Source organism: Rattus norvegicus, chromosome X, assembly GCF_036323735.1.
Source record: "Rattus norvegicus strain BN/NHsdMcwi chromosome X, GRCr8, whole genome shotgun sequence".
NCBI classification, from domain to species: Eukaryota; Metazoa; Chordata; class Mammalia; order Rodentia; family Muridae; genus Rattus; species Rattus norvegicus.
The window spans coordinates 71,655,678-71,676,586 of record NC_086039.1 but is presented as its reverse complement, the minus strand read 5'-3'; the positions used below and the strand labels follow the sequence as shown (position 1 = coordinate 71,676,586).

The 20,909-nt window shown below is 39.9% G+C and overlaps 1 protein-coding gene across 5 annotated transcripts in view; it reads left to right on the top strand.

Moving 5' to 3' along the window:
• The window catches only part of Phka1 (phosphorylase kinase regulatory subunit alpha 1), a 138,765-nt gene that overhangs the window by 101,879 nt on the left and 15,977 nt on the right, over positions 1-20,909 (top strand). For 3 of the 5 annotated variants that reach the window (XM_063280283.1, XM_063280285.1, XM_063280284.1), the window contains 6 exons: positions 7,194-7,350; positions 7,869-7,948; positions 10,112-10,190; positions 10,321-10,450; positions 14,652-14,753; positions 18,263-18,378. In XM_063280283.1, the coding sequence (XP_063136353.1) occupies positions 7,194-7,350; positions 7,869-7,948; positions 10,112-10,190; positions 10,321-10,450; positions 14,652-14,753; positions 18,263-18,378 (664 nt within the window). Of the gene's footprint in view, positions 1-7,193; positions 7,351-7,868; positions 7,949-10,111; positions 10,191-10,320; positions 10,451-14,651; positions 14,754-18,262; positions 18,379-18,641; positions 18,681-20,909 lie in introns of all 5 variants that reach the window. The other 2 variants (XM_006257102.5, NM_022626.2) reach the window with 1 other exon arrangement.

Genomic DNA, 20,909 nt, shown 5'->3' with positions numbered 1-20,909 from the left:
CCTCAAGCAGTGGTCTAGCACAGTACACATGACTGTTACTGTATTGCCTTGCTATTTTCATGCATTTATCTCACCTTTCTACACGAAGCTCCTCGGTTCAGGGACTGTCTTTTATTGATTTAAGCTGTAGTGCCTGCCACATGTAAGGATTTTGACAAATGAATGAACAGCCGTATTCGGTCCTTATACTTTTTAATGAGGGGGTTGCTTACTAGTAAGTACAAGGCCCTGGGTTTAGTTCCTAGCACCGAAAAGAATCCAAAAGGTAACCCAGAATCACAAAAAAATAGAAAAAGAGAGAGGGGACATTTTAAATGAGAGATTCAGTACCTACATTTATTATAGATGTAGAAATCAGTTCAGAAAGATGTACCAAGGTCAAGGTCACAGAGCTAGGGAAATAGATTAGATGAAAAGCATTATTGTTTTTGTTTTGTTTTGTTTGATGTTTGTTTCTGTGAACAAATGGCCTGTGCCATTTTTCCACCTAATATTATTTAATGAAAAAGTAAAAACAGGCAGGTATTCCCATTATCTGAAACTTCACATGCTCTTTTTACAGTGCTCAGGATCAAACTGAGGACTTGTTCGTGCAAGGCCAATCTTCTATTATGCGGCTACACCCTGAGGCCTTGGGTCTTACATTTTCACACTGAGCTTCAACAGACTGTTAAGCAAATCTGACTGTTGTAGAAACTGAGTTTGACAAGTCAAGATAATGATTTTAGAGTCCCGCATCCTAAAGTCGTGAAGTTGTACTTAAGACAGTAATAGTCCCATATTAAGCTAGTCGCAAATAGGAAAGACTTACTAGCCAGGTGCTTTGGCATTCACCTCTAATCATAGCACATAGTAGGTTGAGGCAGGAGCACTTCGAATTAAAAGCCAGCCTGAGCAATATAGTCAGACCCCATGGCAAATCAACAGTAAAAAATAAAATAAAATAACCCCCAAAAGTCAGATTTTAGTTATGTTGGTCTGTCCTGGTTTTTTTTTTTTTTTTTTTATTAACTTGAGTATTTCTTATATACATTTCAAGTGTTATTCCCTTTCCCGGTTTCCGGACAAACATCACCCTCCCCCCTCCCCTTCCTTATGGGTGTTCCCCTCCCAAACCTCCCCCCATTGCCACCCTCCCCGCATAGTCTAGTTCACTGGGGGTTCAGTCTTAGCAGGACCCAGGGCTTCCCCTTCCACTGGTGCTCTTACTAGGATATTCATTGCTACCTATGGGGTCAGAGTCCAGGGTCAGTCCATGTATAGTCTTTAGGTAGTGGCTTAGTCCCTGGAAGCTCTGGTTGCTTGACATTGTTGTACTTTTGGGGTCTCGAGCACCTTCAAGCTCTTCCAGTTCTTTCTCTGATTCCTTCAACGGGGGACCTATTCTCAGTTCAGTGGTTTGCTGCTGGCATTCGCCTCTGTATTTGCTGTATTCTGGCTGTGTCTCTCAGGAGCGATCTACATCCGGCTCCTGTCGGTCTGCACTTCTTTGCTTCATCCATCTTGTCTAATTGGGTGGCTGTATATGTATGGGCCACATGTGGGGCAGGCTCTGAATGGGTGTTCCTTCAGTCTCTGTTTTAATCTTTGCTTCTCCCTTCCCTGCCAAGGGTATTCTTTTTCCTCATTTAAAGAAGGAGTGAAGCATTCACATTTTGATCATCCGTCTTGAGTTTCGTTTGTTCTAGGGATCTAGGGTAATTCAAGCATTTGGGCTAATAGCCACTTATCAATGAGTGCATACCATGTATGTCTTTCTGTGATTGGGTTAGCTCACTCAGGATGATATTTTCCAGTTCCAACCATTTGCCTATGAATTTCATAAACTCGTTGTTTTTGATAGCTGAGTAATATTCCATTGTGTAGATGTACCACATTTTCTGTATCCATTCCTCTGTTGAAGGGCATCTGGGTTCTTTCCAGCTTCTGGCTATTATAAATAAGGCTGCGATGAACATAGTGGAGCACGTGTCTCTTTTATATGTTGAGGCATCTTTTGGGTATATGCCCAAGAGAGGTATGGCTGGATCATCAGGCAGTTCAATGTCCAATTTTCTGAGGAACCTCCAGACTGATTTCCAGAATGGTTTTACCAGTCTGCAATCCCACCAACAATGGAGGAGTGTTCCTCTTTCTCCACATCCTCGCCAGCATCTGCTGTCACCTGAGTTTTTGATCTTAGCCATTCTCACTGGTGTGAGGTGAAATCTCAGGGTTGTTTTGATTTGCATTTCCCTTATGACTAAAGATGTTGATTTTAGTTATGTTGGTCTGTCCTGGTTTTTGTACATCACCACTTCCCACCTTACATGTTAGCAATAAACTGAGAACCATGAATTTTTTTTCTCTCAGAAAGAGCCAGCCTGGTCTCCTACAGGGTTGCTGGGGGCTATCAGCCAATGTCCCCAACTCCCTGCTCCCTCTGAGAGTTCCTTTGCCTTATACTCTTCTGGGAGCCAAAACTCTTTGACCATACCCAGTCACTACTTGCTAGAATTCTATCTACCATCGAAACCTACTTCACCATCACTCCCCTGGACCCATCTCTGGTTTCTAATAATAAGCAGATAATAGGTTCTGAGACATCACAAAATGTTTTTCACATTTTAAACTTATTTTAACAATTTCAGAGTTAGAGGAAAGTTGTAAATATAGATAGAACAAAATATTTGGATATCCTTTACTCAGATTCCAGATATTTCCACCGAGCTTCTCTCTGTATCGCTGTGCATCTGTGATTTCTTCCTCCTCTCTCTTCTCTTCACTTTAGCACTCTGCTCTATTCTCTTCTCTTCCTCGCCCTTTCTTCTTTCCCTCTCCTCCTCTCCCCTACCCCTCCATAGATGTGACCTCCATTAACTCTCACATCTTCATTCAGGCTCTATTCCCAAAAAACCTGTAAACCATTATACTATACCTGTATAGTATAATGATTAAAATCAGAAAATTAAAATAGTGCTAACATCTATTTGTATGAATTGTAAAATAAAATCTTAAATTGTGTGTTTTATTCCATTCTTGTGTGTCCCGTGTCTTCACTGATCTGGAACAATTCCAAAATTAAGATACTAAAGACCATTTGTTTCTAAATGGCCCTAACTTTGGGGTTTGGGACATTCCTCCTTAAGTAGATTTGGGTTATGCATTTTTCTGCAGGCCTGCCACTCAAGTTCCTTCTGTGGAAGCCCTGCTAGCCTTACTGCTGACATTGATTTTAATCACTTGAGTTGATCCTTTATTTAAGGAAGTATCTTCCAGTTTCCTTCATCAAAAAGTAATTGTGTTACCCTTTGTGATTAAACCATCCTGTGGAGATACACTTTGAGCCTATATAAATAGACTTTTTAAATTGCAATTGCTCATTTTGTACCCATTTGACTTTTTATGCACTTTTTATTTCATGGTTTTTTTTTAGTTGATATTTGAATAGATAATCCATTCTTATAGTTCAGATTTATTTTTGGATTTATTTTATTTTATGCGTATGATTATATGAATGCTTGCATGTATGCCATGTGCATATCTGGTGCTTGCAGAAGTCAGAAGAAGGCATCATGTCTCTTGGGACTGGAGTTATGGATGGTTGTGAGCCATTATGTTGGTGTGGAAAACTGAACCTCTGTTCTCTGTGAGGGCAATACATGCTCTTAACTACCTAGGCTGGTCTCCAGACCCTCATTGTTCAAATAATATATAGTAAAAAGGTCAAATGTTTTTCCTACCTGTTTCTAAATACCCAGCTTTTTCATAGGCAATGTTATTTTTGTGTGTTCCTAGGTATACTCTATGCACATATATGTAAATCTAAACATATGTGGATATTTATAGCCCTATGTGCCCAAAGTAATAATAGATTGTTCTATACTCTTTATCACCAATACTATATATCTTAAAGATCACTACATATATATTCTAATTACCTATTGCTTCATTAAAAAATTCACCTTGGGGTTGGGGATTTAGCTCAGCGGTAGAGCACTTGCCTAGGAAGCTCAAGGCCCTGGGTTCGGTCCTCAGCTCCGAAAAGAAAAAAGAAAAAAAAAATTCACCTTAACCCCCAGTGGCTTGAGCAGGATGATAACATAATAAAAATGTACTTTAACAGTTCTGGATTGCCAGGTTTTCATGAGGCACTTCTTGCGCAAGGTCTCTCATTTATTTTTGTCAAACATGGATTCATGAATGAGGTCAGCCAAGGTTTGCTCCGTCATATACTCAAGAGTAGATACAGGCTGTTGACTACAATATCATTACCTACAGCTCTAATATCACCAAATCCTCACAGCATGATGACGTGGGGTTCTTATGATGTCATAAAAGACTGTGTCTTTAAAAGTAACCGCAGAAGTCACTCAGTCCCTTTTTACCTCAGTCACAAGCACACCTGGTGTCCTGCTGGTTTGGGTTGCTTGGTTTGGTCTTTGTGTCCACTTAACCTGAGCTCGAGTTATCTGGGAAGAGGAAGGAGCCTCAGTTGAGAAAACACCTGCATCAGATTTGCCTGTAGGCAAGTCTATAGGTTCTTTTATTGGTTCATGATGATTGATGTAGAAGGGCCCAGCTCAGTGTGGGCAGTGTCACCCCTGGGCAGGTAGTCCTTAGCTGTAAAAAGTAAGTAGAAAGTAGGCAGAGCAAGCCATGGAGAGCAGGCCAGTAAACGGCACTCCTCCATGGTCTCTGCTTCAGTTCTTGTCTTGACTTCCCTCAGTGACGAATCATTACCCACACATCTAAAATGAAATAAACCCTTTCAAGCTGCTTTTGGTTATGGTTTTTACCTGACAGTACATAAATCTTCCCTATGTTTCTCCTTTTCTCTTGGAATTTCTATTAGTGTACATTAATTTTACTGTGGATTGCATATGACATTTTCACACATGCATATAATGTATTTTGATTATATTCACCCCAACTTACCTTCTTTTGCCCCACGCCTGCCAATCCTATCTCTTTCCCCAACTAGTCCCCCTTGCTCGTCCATGTTTTATGGGTTTTTTTCCTGAGACAGGGTCTCACTATTTAGCTCTGGCTAGTTGGGAGCTTTCTATGTAAACTAGACTGGTCTTGAACTCAGAGATATCTCCCTACCTCTGCTTCTTGAATGCTGGGATTAAACGTGTGTGTGTGTGTGTGTGTGTGTGTGTGTGTGTGTGTGTGTGTGTGTGTGTGCGCGCGCGCGCGCGCGCTGTACTCAACTCTTCCACGTCTTTTTGTTGATGATCAGTAAGTTATATTAGGGTTGCTTGTAGGAGCATTGGTACCTGCCTTTTCTTTTCTTTCTTTCTTCTTTTTTCCAGTTGTTTGTTTTCAAGATAGGGTTTCTTAGTCCTGGCTATCTTATAACTAGTTCTGTAGACCAGGCTGGCCTTGAACTCACAGAGATCTGCCTGCCTCTGCCTCCCTGTGCTGGGATTAAAGACATGTGCCACCACACCCAGCTTTTTATTTTCTTGATATGTTAAAATGTATTATGCAAAACATGGAAGTTGGGGTGAATATAATCAAAATACATTATATGCATGTGTGAAAATGTCATATGCAATCCACAGTAAAATTAATGTACTTTAATAAAAATTCAGAGAAAAGAAGAAATGTAAAGTAGATTTATCTACTGTCATCATCTGCCCAATATATGTGGCTTTTTGTTTACTCAAGTATTGCATATCTTTTACCACTGTTCATTACATTTTTATTAAACTAAAACAAACTCTACTACCTTAATCCATCTGCTCCCAGTCCCTCCATCTGCCCAGCCCTAGTCAACTATAAGCATACTTTCTGGCATTTGAGACATTGTCTAGAAATTGAATCCAATACTTCAATGTCCTATGTGAGTGACAACTGTCTCTCATTTGGTGTAGTATTTTCAAGGTTTCTCTCCATGTTGTAGCAGACATCAGAACTTCAGTTCATTACTGTCAGATACTACTTGCATGGAAGGAGTCCAGTTTCCTGACGGGCTCTTGGGTGGATTTTACTTTTCAGCTTTTGTGACTAATCCTGGTATAAATTTTTGTGTACAAGTTAACACAGCCATGTTTTCATTTCTCTAGGATACATAACCAAGAGTAGAAATACTGAGCCTCATGCTAACTGTTTACCCACTGTCAGAACTGCTGGGTGTTTCCAATATCTGCAAATAGCCTACCAGAGGCATTGTGCCAATTGTCACTCCCACCAGGGACTGTTTAAGTGATAAGCAACATCCAATACAATGATATCAATCTGGGGAATTTTTAACAGCCTGATATAATAAAATGTTATCTTGATGTAATGTTCATTTAAAATTTTCTTGTTACATGTGAGTTTGACTGAATTATCCTACATCAATGGGTATTGATATTTATTCTGCTCAATTTTCTTCTGTCTTTATTTGTTGGAGTTCTTCATTTTTTACCAGAATTGACCTAGAAATTTAAAATATTTATTATTTTATAATTTGTCTTACACTTTGCTTAGTTCTTTTCAGTAAGACCTCTTTATTGTTTTATTTGTGTAAACATATTGAACTATCCTTTATAGCGCCTGGTGATGTTTGATACTTAGAAAATCCTTTTCCTTCCAACATTATGAGCTAATTTTCCCACATGTTTTTAGCACTTTAATACTTATATATCATTACACAGTTAGACTGTCAGGCATAAGTCTAACTTTATTTCAGGCAGCTATTTGATTCTTTTCACATCATTTAATAAATTATCTACATTTGGCATATACTAAATTCCAGACTGCAGATACATTTCTATATCCCTCTAGGTTGGTTTCTGTAACAGTAATTGCATAATAATCATGTATCTGGATCCTTTCGACACAAACAATTCTAATACCATTAGTCCATAAAATACAGTATGCGTGCAGAATTTTGAGTAGTTAAAACTGTTTATAATTTCAACTGAGTTGAAGCTTGAGACGGAGATAAAAGAACACAGTATGCAAAAGCTAAATTACAAAATTTTTGTCAGAACATTTGAATTTCAAGATCGACTCTTAATTATGGATTTTTAAGGGTTTTTTTCCACACAAGAAAGGTCCTTAATTGAAAGCAGGGAAGAAGTGAGGAAGAGAAAAGTAAAAAACTATTTAGAAAACTAAATAGTTTTCTACTAAAGGAGGCTAAAACAGGCATATTCATTATAACACTAATAGAAAATATTTTTCTCATAATTAATGTACTTCAATCTTTAAAATCCCAGAGGACCTGACTGGAACACTGAATTGTACGAAGAAGGAGGCAGTACTGTGAGAGAGCTTCTTAGTGAACTATATGTCAAAGTCGGTGAAATTCGGCACTGGGGTCTGATCCGATACATCTCTGGGATCTTACGGAAGAAGGTGGAGGCACTTGATGAGGTACTAATAAATTCTTGAATTTACACATAATCTAAATGGGGGGATTTTAAAGTTACCAAGTGCTCAGAGGTAGGGCCTTGGCCAGCATTCCTGGAATCCTAGGTTCCATTCCTTGTACTACGTGGGGAGAACAGCTTGATTTTTCTATGATGTTGTTGTTATGGGTTTTTTTTTTTTAAAGCAGCCACAACCTCTAGTTGTTTTGATCACATATGTAAAGTTTCTGGTATTCAGTTAGCCTTTTATTTGTGAGTGTCGATTATATGTTACTGAACCATAAGATCTACAGACTTTAAAGGTGTTACACGCAGAAGAGTTTGAGATCTTAGTGAATTTACACTAAGCTGAAAGTCCCTGCCTTCCAGAAGGTTTCTTCCTGAAAATCCGTCTTCTGATCATGTTTCATGAGAAAGAGAACTTGGTGTGCTGGTGTAAGTTGGGGGGGGGGGGGCGTAAAGTTTTGTGGCTAGAAATCTGAAAGTTTTTTTTTAAGAGTAAGCTTTGCTACCTCTTCCTAGGCCTGCACAGACCTTCTGTCCTACCAGAAACACCTGACAGTAGGGCTTCCTCCAGAACCTCGAGAGAAGACCATCTCTGCGTGAGTGGGTCATGGGGTTGGGTTTTGATAGAGTTTCTCTGCACCTTTAAGAAATTGTATGGACTTAGCATAGTCCTCTCACCCTACTCTGTATAATATCTTATACGCAAAGCCGCAATCATAGGAGAATGATGGGGTACAAGAAGGTGAAAGAGAATTTATAAGAATACTTAAAATATTTCTTATTGACTTTTCCTAAATCCCTTAAGTCTACTCATTGTAAACACACACACACACACACACACACACACACACACACACACACACACACACACACACAGAGGAATATCAGGAATTAGAAACAGACAAGTCAGCCATAGTCCAAAAGAGAAATAGAGGAAAGTATGTAGTTAGAGCATCGGGTTGCTATTGATGCAGCTCTATGCTGCTGAAGAAAGAATCAAAGGTATAAAGGTCAAAGTTGAAAGGGGAAATGGGCACTTACAAAGCATTCAGAGGTGGCATGTCTACAAGAACACTGACATCAGATTGCCACCTGCCCAGTTTGCTGCAACTTCTGATTAGCTGTATTCCCCTAGGATAGACTGGCACTAGAGGGAAAGGAAAGGATGTTTAATCCCGACCCATAGTATCCACTTACCACTAGCCACGCTAGGAAAGCTTATCTGCACTGAGTCTACCTAGTTTCATGTTATGATAGTGCCATTATTTAAATCTACAGGCAGATTGTATTTAAAAGAAATATTTTTAGAAGTATTCTAACTTCATAAGTGATCAAAAATAAATCTGGTTTTCTATGAAAGAATTACCTAAAAACCAGCATACCTCCCCTACCTGCCAGTTCTACTTCAATAACTAGTGTAGTAGAGGTGGTGCTTTTAATTGACTAAGTTTTTTGAGACAGTATCACTGTGTGCTCCTGTCTCGTCCAGAACTTTTAATTCTCTTATACCTCAGTCTCCTGATTATATGATTATAGGTCTGCACCATCATGCCCAGCTAGTGAGCTTAACCAGGGATAGACTAGAGAACGGTTAGCAGGGATGGCTTGGTGGTATCCGCAGACTACCCTGTTCCCAGTTCATATATAGGATTTCAGCTGCCTGCGAGGTCCAGATCTAGATGGAGGCTAGAAAGACATATTCTAGGACAAGTTGCCACGGATTCTATATGTAAAGTCTTAGTTGTACTTTAGGAAAATAATTTGGCTAACTTTCTTCTACTGCCATGACAAAATAGCATAGACTGGATGTTTAAACAATTGACCATGGCAGTTTCACAGTGTCAACAGGATTGGTTTCTTCTAAAGGCTGTCAAGGACTTTGTTTTAGTTGTCTTCTTGGCTTGTATATAGCTGTTTTCCTCTATGTCTCCTGATATTTTCCCATCTTATCCATGTCTCTGTGTCCAAATGTCCCCTTTTTATAAGGACATCAGTCATATTAGATCCAGAACTATCTTAGTAACTTCACTTTAATCACTTCTAAAGATCATATTTTTCCATTAAAATCACACTTTGAGGTACTAAAGGACTGAATTTCAACATATGTGTGTTGAAGGACACAGTTTAACCTATAACTCCTTGCTTTTAGTAAACACAACCTTGTGTCACAAATAAGATCAATGTTGTCTCACTATGGGCATTTGAAAAGAATATGCTTGCCAACTACACAATGTCAAGACTGGAGAGATGGCTCAACAGATAAGATCGAATACTGCTCCTGCAGGACCTGTTTGGTTCCTAGCACCCAAGTCAGACAGTTCCCAACTCGTTACAACTTCAGCTCCCAGGCGTAGGGAGAATGATATTAACACCTTTGACCTCTGAGGACACCTACTACAGTCAGATGCACATTACCCCCTACACAACTCTCTCTCTCTCTCTCTCTCTCTCTCTCTCTCTCTCTCTCTCTCTCTCTCTCTCTCTCTCTCTCTCTCTTAAAAATAAAATCTTATGTCATGCCAATGGGAGCAAGCCATGGGGTTTTACCAGTTGTGGTCATGAAAATTATAACTTAATGAAGTCAGAGTGGGCTTCAGAGGCAATGAATGAGCATTCGTTTTGAAAAAAAAGTAGAATTGATTAGAATTGAGAATGGACTGTGGCAGTGGCTTGGACTAGTGGTGAGATTTTAATTTTTAAAGTACATTTAAGGTAAGTTATTGTAGAAGCTGATCTTTAGTCACTGTTTTCTTTTCTAGGCCTCTACCGTACGAGGCACTCACTAAGCTGATAGATGAAGCCAGCGAAGGAGACATGAACATCTCCACCCTGACACAGGTGGGCAGAGTTATAAAATGTACGCTGGCAATTGACAAGTCAATATTTGTAATTGACTTGACAATTTACAAAGACAGTAAAATGCATTGTGAAAGCTGCACTAAAACTTTTATCTCCATTCTTTACACAGGAAATAATGGTCTATCTTGCCATGTATATGAGAACTCAGCCTGGCCTTTTTGCAGAAATGTTCCGACTTCGAATTGGTTTGATCATACAAGTTATGGCAACAGAACTGGCCCACTCTCTGCGATGTTCAGGTATTTATAAATTCAGTAACTAATTATAGGTGGAATTCGCATATGTGGAGTTTGGAACAGGGATGAAAAGGAAGATAGAGAAGCTGTGTGTGGCTGTTTTGTTCCAGAATTTATTAGTCACTAACAAAGGAAGAAAAAGTGTACTGGTTCAGCAACTTTCAAATGTCACCTCTTGGAGACTCTGCATTGCACATTCTTCTTAACTAAGTCCTTTTAGCTAACTTCTTCCTAACACTTCAAGGGTTGTGTTGGATTCTGACTCATAGAAGGAAGCTTCTAGACACCAAGTGTGAGTCACTCACTAAAGTAGATCATAGCGGTAGTGGTATGTTAATATCATGATCGAACAAGGAAGGAAGTATTTTATTAACATTTATCTAACAAGACTCTAAAATATTTGTAGGTTTATTTCTCAATGTAACAAATTTTAGTTGAGAAAATAATTGTGGCCCGAGGAAGCTATACAGCAGAATTTTCACACAGATTTATCTACCTTTTCACAGTGCTTTGCAACCTTCGACACCTATGAAGTTCATACTTGAGAACCATGTACTTGAGTTTAACAAAAAGCCAGGCACCTTTAATCCTAGCACTCAGGAGGCAGAGACAGACAGATCTCTGACTTTGAAGCCAGTCTGATTCACACAGGGCTACATGCGGATCCCAAGTCTCCAAAAAATTTCAAAAATGCTTAAATAGGTTTACAAATTTGTATCAGGACACGTTTATAGTTATATGTGACTATATATAATCTGCATGCAGGCTGGGGGTTAAATGAGCAAAAGTATTAATGACAAAATCAAAGAACTAGAGATGGCATAGAAAATATAATCACAGTGACAAAACTCAAACAAAAACTTGTTTCATTCAAATAGCCTTAAATGGCATTTTAAACATTATTTTTAAATATACGTATATTTGCATGTCTGTGTAAGTGCACATATGTGAGTACATGTTCCTGTGTAGTTCTGAGAATATCAGATTCCCTGGAGCTGGAGTTACAGATAGTTAGGTTTTGAGCCAACTGACATGGATGCTAGGAACCGAACTCAGGATCTCAACAAAAGTAGGGTCGCTTATAACCAACCAATTAGCCATCTCTCCACTTCCCACATGGCTTTCAACTGTTTTCTCTGAGGGTCTGGAGGGATGGTTCAGCTTCTATCCAGAGCACCTGGGCTGGAATCCGAGCACACACAAGGTGACTAACAGCTCTCTTAATTCCAGTCCCAGGGGATTCACTGCCCTCTTCTAGTTTCTTTAAACACTGCATACACAGGAAACATTGACATACATGCAAGGAATATACCAATACTCATAAAATAGGTAGATAGGGTCTACATTTTTGAGATGTTCCCAAGTAGCCAAGGTGAGCCTAGAATTTGTGATCCTTCTGCTTTTACCTCTAGAGTACCTGGATTATAGACAGGCATCATAATGCCTGATGCACAAGGGCTTTTAATTGAGATCTATCTATCTATAAACATATAGATAGATAGATATCATATATATATGTATATATATAATTCAAGGATATATATATTCATATGTATCTTCAAGATATATATATATATACTTTAAGAAGAGAAACAATAATTATTTTATGACTATTATTTACCAAATGCTGTTATTTGCTTTCATATTTGGATGTATTATCTTATTTAATCCTTACAACAACCCACTAGACAATACAATGTAATTCTGTTTCTGCAAATAAAGAAACTGAAAAATCAAAAACAAAAAAGGAAGGAAGGAAGGAAAAGAAAAGTATCAGGTAGGACAGAGAGGCAGATGGATGTCTCTCTGAGTTCGAAGCCAACCTGGTCTACAAAGCAAGTTCCTAGATACCCAGGGCTACACAAAGAAACCTTGTCTCAAACCTTTCCCCCAACAAAAATATTAAATATTTGCCCAATGTAACATCACCAGTATATAATAGAATTTGAAGCCATGTCTGTTTGATTTCAAATGATTTCCAGTTGGTACATTTTTAGAAGTAAATGTTTTGTATAGGATTCTGCAAGTGTGGTATCAAGGAATGTTTTTTTCAGAGGGTTTGTAGCCAAAAGCAACTTCTGTGGAGGAAAAGATTTATTTCAGCTTACAGCTTAAAGTTCATCATGGAGGAATGCGGGTAGGCAGGGCAGGAACTCAAGCAGGAACCTGGAGGCAGGAACTAAAGCAGAGGCTATGGAGGAGTGCTGCTTACTGGCTTGCTCCCTATCGATTGCTCAGTTTACTTTCTTACAGAACTCAGGACCACCTTCCCTGGGGATGACACCACCCACAGTGACCTAGGCCCTCCTATATCAATCACTAACCAAAAAGTGCCCCTACAGGACTTGCCAGAGGCAATCTAATGGAGCCACTCCCTTTTCCCAGATGTTTCTAGCTCTTATCAGGTTGACAAAAACCAACACAGTATTCAACAATAAACCTCAGTAATGATAAAACCTCTCAGTCATTCTTTACTGTTCCTTGCCTGTAATAGAGCCTTCCTTTTTTTTTTAAATTTAGAGAATACTTTATTAGTTTTTGTAATCAAACCCACGTAGATAAGACCTTACATATTTAATACAGTGTGTTACCCCTGTCCAAATGGAAAAAACTTAAGTTCAACATTTCTAGACCAATATGGCTGTTAATTTCTGTACAGTGCCAACTCAACACAGTAAACGGGGATACTTTTTTCCAAAGTTGACAGCACAGCTAAAGTTTCAAAAAATTCAAATTATATATCTGTATATATATTTATATTTATATAAAAAGACCAATAATAGCAGTGTGTTATGCATCAACAGCAGCAACAGCTTTTCCAGGTTCTGCAGTCATCTGAACAAAACTGTAGAGACATCCAGCACACTCCATTAAAAAAAAAAAGTAAAAAAACAAAACCCGAGAAAACAGCACAGTTCTGTTACTCTTGTGGTACCTGGCACCATTTTTTTTTAAATTAGCTTCTCAATCATCATCTGGAAAGAAAACATTCTGAGCAACATCATTAAAAACAGTTCTGATAAAGCACGGTCACTACTACGTATCATAAAGCAGGTACAAGCTATTTTACATCCACAGAGGTATGATACAGTACTGTCCTACATCTATAATACTAGAGGATACAATTTAAAAGGCATTATTTGAGACTTGATTCTACTTTTCCAGCAGAGGGCCCAAAGGATGGTGTGACACAGCTTTGTAAAGAAACATACTCTAGACAGGATTTCCTTTCACTAGTGTAGAGCCTTCCTGTTAGCATCATCAAAACCATGGCTCTCCATTTTATAGGATTAAAGCCCAGATTCCTGGGTCTGGCCTGTAGCTACTGAGTAGTGCTTCCTGTAAAATATCTTATCTCTCTCTACTCTTGGAGATTGATGTCTCCTCTGATTTCCAAACAATCACTGGTTATATTGCTCACTTAAACCATGTTATACACAATATTTTTGTTGTTTTTATTGTTCTTTCTCGTATTTACATGTTCTATCTCTCCAAAATTAGTGGTAAACCCCTCAAAGTCAGGTGCTATGTGCCATACCTGCTTGTACTAACATGGCTTAAAATGATGACCTATATGCAGTTCTTTCAAAAAGGTGACTAATGTTGATGAACACATTGCGGTTCTCAGTATTCTTAATAAATTCAGACTCACTGTTCTCTTTTAACCGTTTACACTGCGAGCTTTTGAGTTTAACTGTGAGCATGTGCGTTCACTGCTGTTCTCTGAATGCCCTCCACTTCTCTTGTTATCCTTAATTCTTTCCACCTTCAAATAAAGACTATAGGGAGTTGCCCAACAGTTTTGAAATAGAATAGAAAGAAACTAGTGGGACAGCTAACCTACAGTCTAGGTAGTTGGTTCTTAAATAGTTAAAAACCTAGTGTTGTATGAATAGCCAATTATATAGTGTTAGAAATTTGTTCTGTAACTTACATCATCTAAAGTGACTTAGAAATCCAATGAAAGGAAATAGAGGGTCTAACCTCCATTTTAGAGAAAAGGAGAGAGCACATCAACATGAGGAGACCAAGTGCAGTCACCATGTTCCTGCAATTCTGTCACTTAACAGGCTAAGGCAGGAGGATGATGAGTTTAAGGCTAGCCTAGACTATGTAGTGAGAGCTTGTTTCAAGGAGAAAATGGAAAACAAGGATGTGGGAAGCAAACTAGAATTGACCTTCTGCCTGCATTTCTGATCCTTAGCTGAAGAAGCCACAGAGGGCCTGATGAATCTCAGTCCTTCAGCCATGAAGAATCTCCTGCATCACATCCTCAGCGGCAAAGAGTTTGGAGTGGAACGAAGCGGTAAGCCCCAAGCATTGGACTTCTACTTCAGAGAATTGAATTTTAGTCCTCAGTTTTAAAATGTTGTTCTAAAAGTGTGGATGCTTCAGTACTTCTAAGAAGGGGGAACAAAATTTCCTCACAGGAGGAAATATAGAGACAAAGTGTGGAGCCGAGACTGCCACACCCGTGGATCCATCCCACATGCAGTCACCAAACCCAGACAGTAGTGTGGATGCCAAGAAGTGCATGCTGTCAGGAGCTTGATATAGCTGTCTCCTGAGAGGCTCTGCCAGAGCTTGATAAATACAGAGGCATTACAGCCAAACACTGAACTGAGAACAGGGTTCCCAATGGAAGAGTTAGAGAAAGGATTGAAGGAACTGAAGGGGTTTGCAACCCCATAGGAAGAACAACAATATCAACCAACCAGGCACCCTAGAGCTCCCAGGGACTAAATCACCAACCAAAGAGTACACATGGAGGGACCCATGAGTCCAACAGCATGTGGAGAGGATGGCCTTGTCTGGCATTAATAGGTGGAGAGGCCCTTGATCCTGTGAAGGCTTGATGTCCCAGTGTAGGGGAATGCCAGGGGGGAAGCAGGAGGGAGTGGGTGGGTGGGTATAGGAGCGCTGTCGTGGAAGCAGGGGGTGGGGGGATGGAATGGGGGATTTCTGGAGGGGAAACTGGGAAAGGGGATAACATTTGAAATGTAAATAAAGATAATATCCAGTAAAAGAAAAGAAAAAAAGGAAAAATAAAAGTAAGAATTGTATACTGGAAAAAATAATAAAATGTTGTTCTTTATCATGGGAGCTATTAGCCCCCAAATAAATAGAACTCCAATAAATAAAACATTTAAAAGCAATGCTATCTTTGGAACAAGACTTGAAAAGTAAAAGAAAAATTCAATTTAACAAAAGGTTTTGAACTAGGGAGATGGCTCAATGGTTTAAGTGTTTGCTGCCCATACTTAAGCTGAGTCAGGATCTCTAGTACCCACATAAATGCTGAGCTCAGAAGCGTATGCCTGTACTTCCCTCACCCATGTCCCAGTTTGCCTTCATTGTTGTGGCAAATACCGTGACCAAAAGCAACTTGGGATAGAATGGGTTTATTTGGCTTACAAGTCCTGGTCACAGTCCATCACTGAGGGAAGCTAATGCAGGAACTCAAGCAGGCCAGGAACTGAAGCCATGGAGGAATGCTGCTTACTGGTTTGCTCCTCGTGCCTCCTGCAGTTTCTTCTTACTACAAAGTAGGATCACTGGCTCACATTGGCTCAGCCTTCCCACATCAATCATTAACCACAAAAAGGCGCTGACAGACTTGCCCACAGGCCAGTGTGCTGGAGGCATTGACTCAGCTGAGGTTCCCTCTTCTCACATGACTCCAGTTGGTCTTAAATTGACAGGAAAACAAAAACAAACGAACAAATAACTACTCAACACACTCCTATGTGGAGATGGAAGGCAGAGAAAGGGGGATCTCAGAAACCTTGTGGGCCAACTAGCCAGTATGTGCAGCATTTCGCTAGAGAGACCCCTGTCTCAAACGAGGCAGAAGTCCAGGATGTACACTCAAAGCTGTTCTCTCACCTCCATAGGCATTCTATGGCAAACGTGTTTGCTCAGTTGCACATGCACTCTCCCTACGTCTTTCTGTCTCTCTGTCCCCCCTCACCCATCCACACACACCACGTTTTAAAAAAGATTTGGTAACATACATATGTAACTCATATGTGGAGGCCAGCCAGCAACTTGCAGGAGTTGGTTCTCTCCTTCCAACATACGTGTCTCAGGAACTGAACTCCGGTCATCAGACTTGGTAGCAAGGGCTTATACCTGCTGGCCCTCATGGTTCCTTTTTTTTTTTTTTTTTGGTTCTTTTTTTTTTTCCGGAGCTGGGGACCGAACCCAGGGCCTTGCGCTTCCTAGGCAAGCGCTCTACCACTGAGCTAAATCCCCAACCCCTCATGTTTCCTTTTTAACTTTGTAGTAGATTATCTTTCATTTTCCTAAGTCAAGAGGACAACTGAAAACTCACAGTCTGAATCTTTTTAGTATTCAAAATTTGGTAATTCGGTAGAAATGATAATGTTATGGGGGTTGTATGTTGGTAGTTGCAACATATCTACTATGTCCTTTCACCCTTAAATTATGATACCTATAGAGTCTATAACAAGCCCATCTTCATGTGCACTTTTACACTTTAATTAACAGGTGTTAATTCATAGATCACTGAGACTGCATGCATTATTTTAGTGCATGAATACAGCATGTGTCAATCAAAACCAGTGTGTATTCTGTGGTTTTGCCGCATTATTTATGCTGTATACCTAAAGGAGCAGAATCAAAACCTAAAGAAGTGAAAAAGTGATATCTCATATATTCAACTATTAATCTTGAGTTATACTTTTTCAAGTGGAGGGATGGCCATACTTTAGCATGTTTGATTTTTGTTTTGTATTATTTAAGTCTCTTGTGTCCTTGCATGACCTCCAGGGAGAGATGTGACTGGGGTAGTGAGGGAATGAAGAAAAGACAACCCTGTACAGACACACAGAGAAGCTGAAATCATGGAGGGCCTATTGTATATGTCTGAACAAGGAGGCTGGGCTCACCAATCTCCATAGCAGCAACCTTAAGGCTGTCAACATCAGGGGAGAAAAAACTAAGGTAGACATTTCTGCACATACTAACAAGAGTCACACTCATCCCCAAGGAAGGCCTTCCCCCTGAACCTCACCTGGGGAACGCTTTGCCACTATCCCCCATGGGGCTGAGGCATTGAGTCCTTAGCATGGTCATGCCAGTGTCAACAGCACACACTCAGGACTTCATTTCCTTAGGACCCCTCCACTCCCCACAAAAGTTAGATAACAGGAGCTGGAGAGACAGCACGGCAGTTAAATGAACTTCCTGTTCATTCAAGTTCAGTTCCCATCAGCTATGTAGATCAGCTCACAACTGCCTGTGACTCCAGCTGCATAGAATCCAGCTCCCTCTTCTGCTCACATTTGACATGCATTTGTGTCTGCACAGTGTACATGCACATACATACACACAATGCACAGATAAAAATAATAAAAATAGCCAGGTGATGAGAGTGCAGGCCTTTAATCCCAGCACTCAGGAGGCAGAAATAGGCAGATCTCTGAGTTTGAGACTAGCCTGGTCTTCAGAGGGAGCGCCCAGGACAGCCAGGGCTATACAGTGAAACCCTGTGTCACAAAACGTCGTCGTCATCATATATTTTGAAGTTAGAAAATAGTACGCCTCAAGCTGGAGGTAGTTGTAAAATGCAGATTCTGAATTAGCCTGATATGGAACCTGAAATTCTGCTGTCCGTATCTTCTGTAGTACTGATGCTACTGGTCCGAGAACCACACTTAAAACTGCAAGGTTATACTAGGTAGGTTTTTTTTTTAATTAAGTTAAAAACAAAAGAAGAATGCACAGGTAAGTATTTTTTTTAATGGTAGAGAAAATGAGATGGATTATTCTTTGATATCTTATTCTATGCAGTTCGTCCCACTGATTCAAATGTGAGTCCTGCTATTTCCATCCATGAGATCGGTGCTGTCGGAGCAACAAAAACAGAACGAACTGGAATCATGCAGTTAAAAAGTGAGATCAAGCAGGTAAGACATAACCTGGAAAATTACTGACATAGTCACAATTAACAGCATTCTTAGCTGGACATGATGGTGCATGCCTGTAAACTTACACACAGGGGACAGAAGTTCGAGGATCAGCTACAAAGCAAGATGGAAGCCTGTCAGGAATACTGGACACACTGTCCAAAAACAAAATCCAAACCAAAACGTCATTTTAGATGAGACTGTGTTGTTTTCATGGCCGTAGTGTCCTGTCCCGAGTGTAACCGGAGCCATTTGTTTTTCAGGTGGAATTCCGTAGGCTGTCTGTCTCACCCGAGAGTCAGGTGAAACAAGGAAGAGTGTTTTAACAGATTTTAAGCAGCCATAGCATGCTTCAGCTCACAAGCTTTCCACAAGCCATGCCACTCCATGGAATGTCCCTCAGAGCAGCTGTTTGTAGACAGCATTCCCTTTTGTTGATCAAATGACTTAATTTTAGGAGGAAAGTATCTGGCAACAGGTAGCAAGAAACCGATGTCTTCAGTTTCCTTAGTATAACTAATGTGCAATGCAGAATGGACTTTCTTTATAAAAGTAGACAGACGTACCGCTTTTAAGAATAACTAGCTGGAGAGATGGCTCGGCACTTAAGAGCAGTGACTGCTCTCGCAGAGAACCTGGTTTGGGTTCCCAGCACACACATGGTGGCTCACAACAGTCTGACTCCAGTTCCAGGACATCTGAGGATCCCTTCTAACCTATGGGTACTGCATGCACATGGTACACAGATGTACATGCAGACAACATACTCATACACATACAATAAAAATAAATAAATCTAAAAAAACAAAACAAACAAAAAACCATGGGGCCAGAGAGATGTCTTAGTAGTTAAGAGCACTCGCTGCCTTTATGAAGGAACCAGGTTGAGGTCTCAGCACACACATGACAGCTCACAAGTGTCCTTAACAGTAGTTCTAGGGGATCAGATGTCCTCTTCCGGCTTCACAGGCACCAGCTACCACATGGTGTACATACATATGTGCAGGCAAAAAGAACGCATACATAAAAATTTTCAAATTATATTAGTCCTTCAAAAATTAAAAAAACAGGTACAAGAGAGAATAGCAGATTAGGTGAAGATTTTAGTTTTAAATCTTTTGGGGGATTTTAACATGCACAAGCACCATAAAAATAAACAACAATAATGTTTTATTAGATTTTCTTCCAAAATTAGATTTTATCACTGCTCTGAGAGGTATATGGGTGGCACTGTGTACGTGAAGAAGAACTGCATCTAAACAGACTGGGAATCATCGTTGCTAAACAATATATTAGAGCCCCCCTTCTCTGCAGCTAACAATGAATGGCTTGTTGCATTATACAATGAAATGTTTAGTATCTTTTAAAACGGTGGGAAAACATTCGATTTTAGGATCTCTGCATTGAGAAGGCGCTAATGCAAGCCCTTCTAGTAGCACTTCCTTTTTATTGTTTGAGAATTCCACACACGTTGATCAAATCTAATCCTCCATCACCCCCTCCACCTTTCCATACCCCCTTCCACTTTCCTTACGCAACTTCATGGACTCATTCTGTCAAAGCCATTGAGTCCACTTCGTGCTACTAGTGTGTGCTAATTCCGTTTAGAGGAATGATAGTAGTAAGCTCTCACCTAGAGTCTATGACCTAAAGACTGGACTTGTAGAGATCATTTGTATAGTTATTAATAGTACCTCATAAGAAAGGCTTAAAATCCCTCATGCTTTCAATGTAGAATCATAATAGCTTAAGGCATTAAAGCATCATGGAAAGCAGAGGCAAAATGAAGATTTTGCTTCTTTAAAGGGGGCTCTGAAACGATTTAGAAGAATAAACCAGTGCTTGAAGCCTAATTTTAAAGGAAATTTAAGTACCTTCCTTAAAGATCCCTTGGCATTTGTATTTATTCCAGGGGAAGACTGGAATTAGAGCATGGACTGGAGAGATGGCTCATGCCTAAGAGCGCTGGCTGCTCATCCAGAGAAGCTGGGTTTGGTTTCCAGCACCCACATGGTGGCTCACAGCCTCTGTTATTCCAGACCCAGGGAATCTGGCACCTTTGTCTGGCCACCACAGCCACTACACACATGTGGTCCATAGATATACATGTAGGCAAAACACACCCATACACATAAAATACAAATTAAATAAAATACCAAATACAGTTTAAAACTGAAAACCCCGCATGCTACAGTTCTTGCCAGGTAATTTTTTTTATCTGAGCATTTCCTATTTGGAAGTGGAAAGGACAACTTCAGTGCTGAGTAATTATTCATTGATGTGATTGGTTAACAGTCCTTGTTTTGGTTGAGGGCGACAGGCTAAGTGCATTATAGTTTGGGGGTTTGTTTTGTTTTATTGCAACAAGGTCTCTCTATGTAGCCTGGCCATCCTGGAACTCAATATGTAGCCTAGGCAGACCTTAAGCTCACAGAAACCTGCCTGCCTCTGCCTGTAGACTTCTGGGATTAAATGTGTGTATCATCACACCTAGCTCACATTATAGTTTTTATAGACATCCAGTATTATTT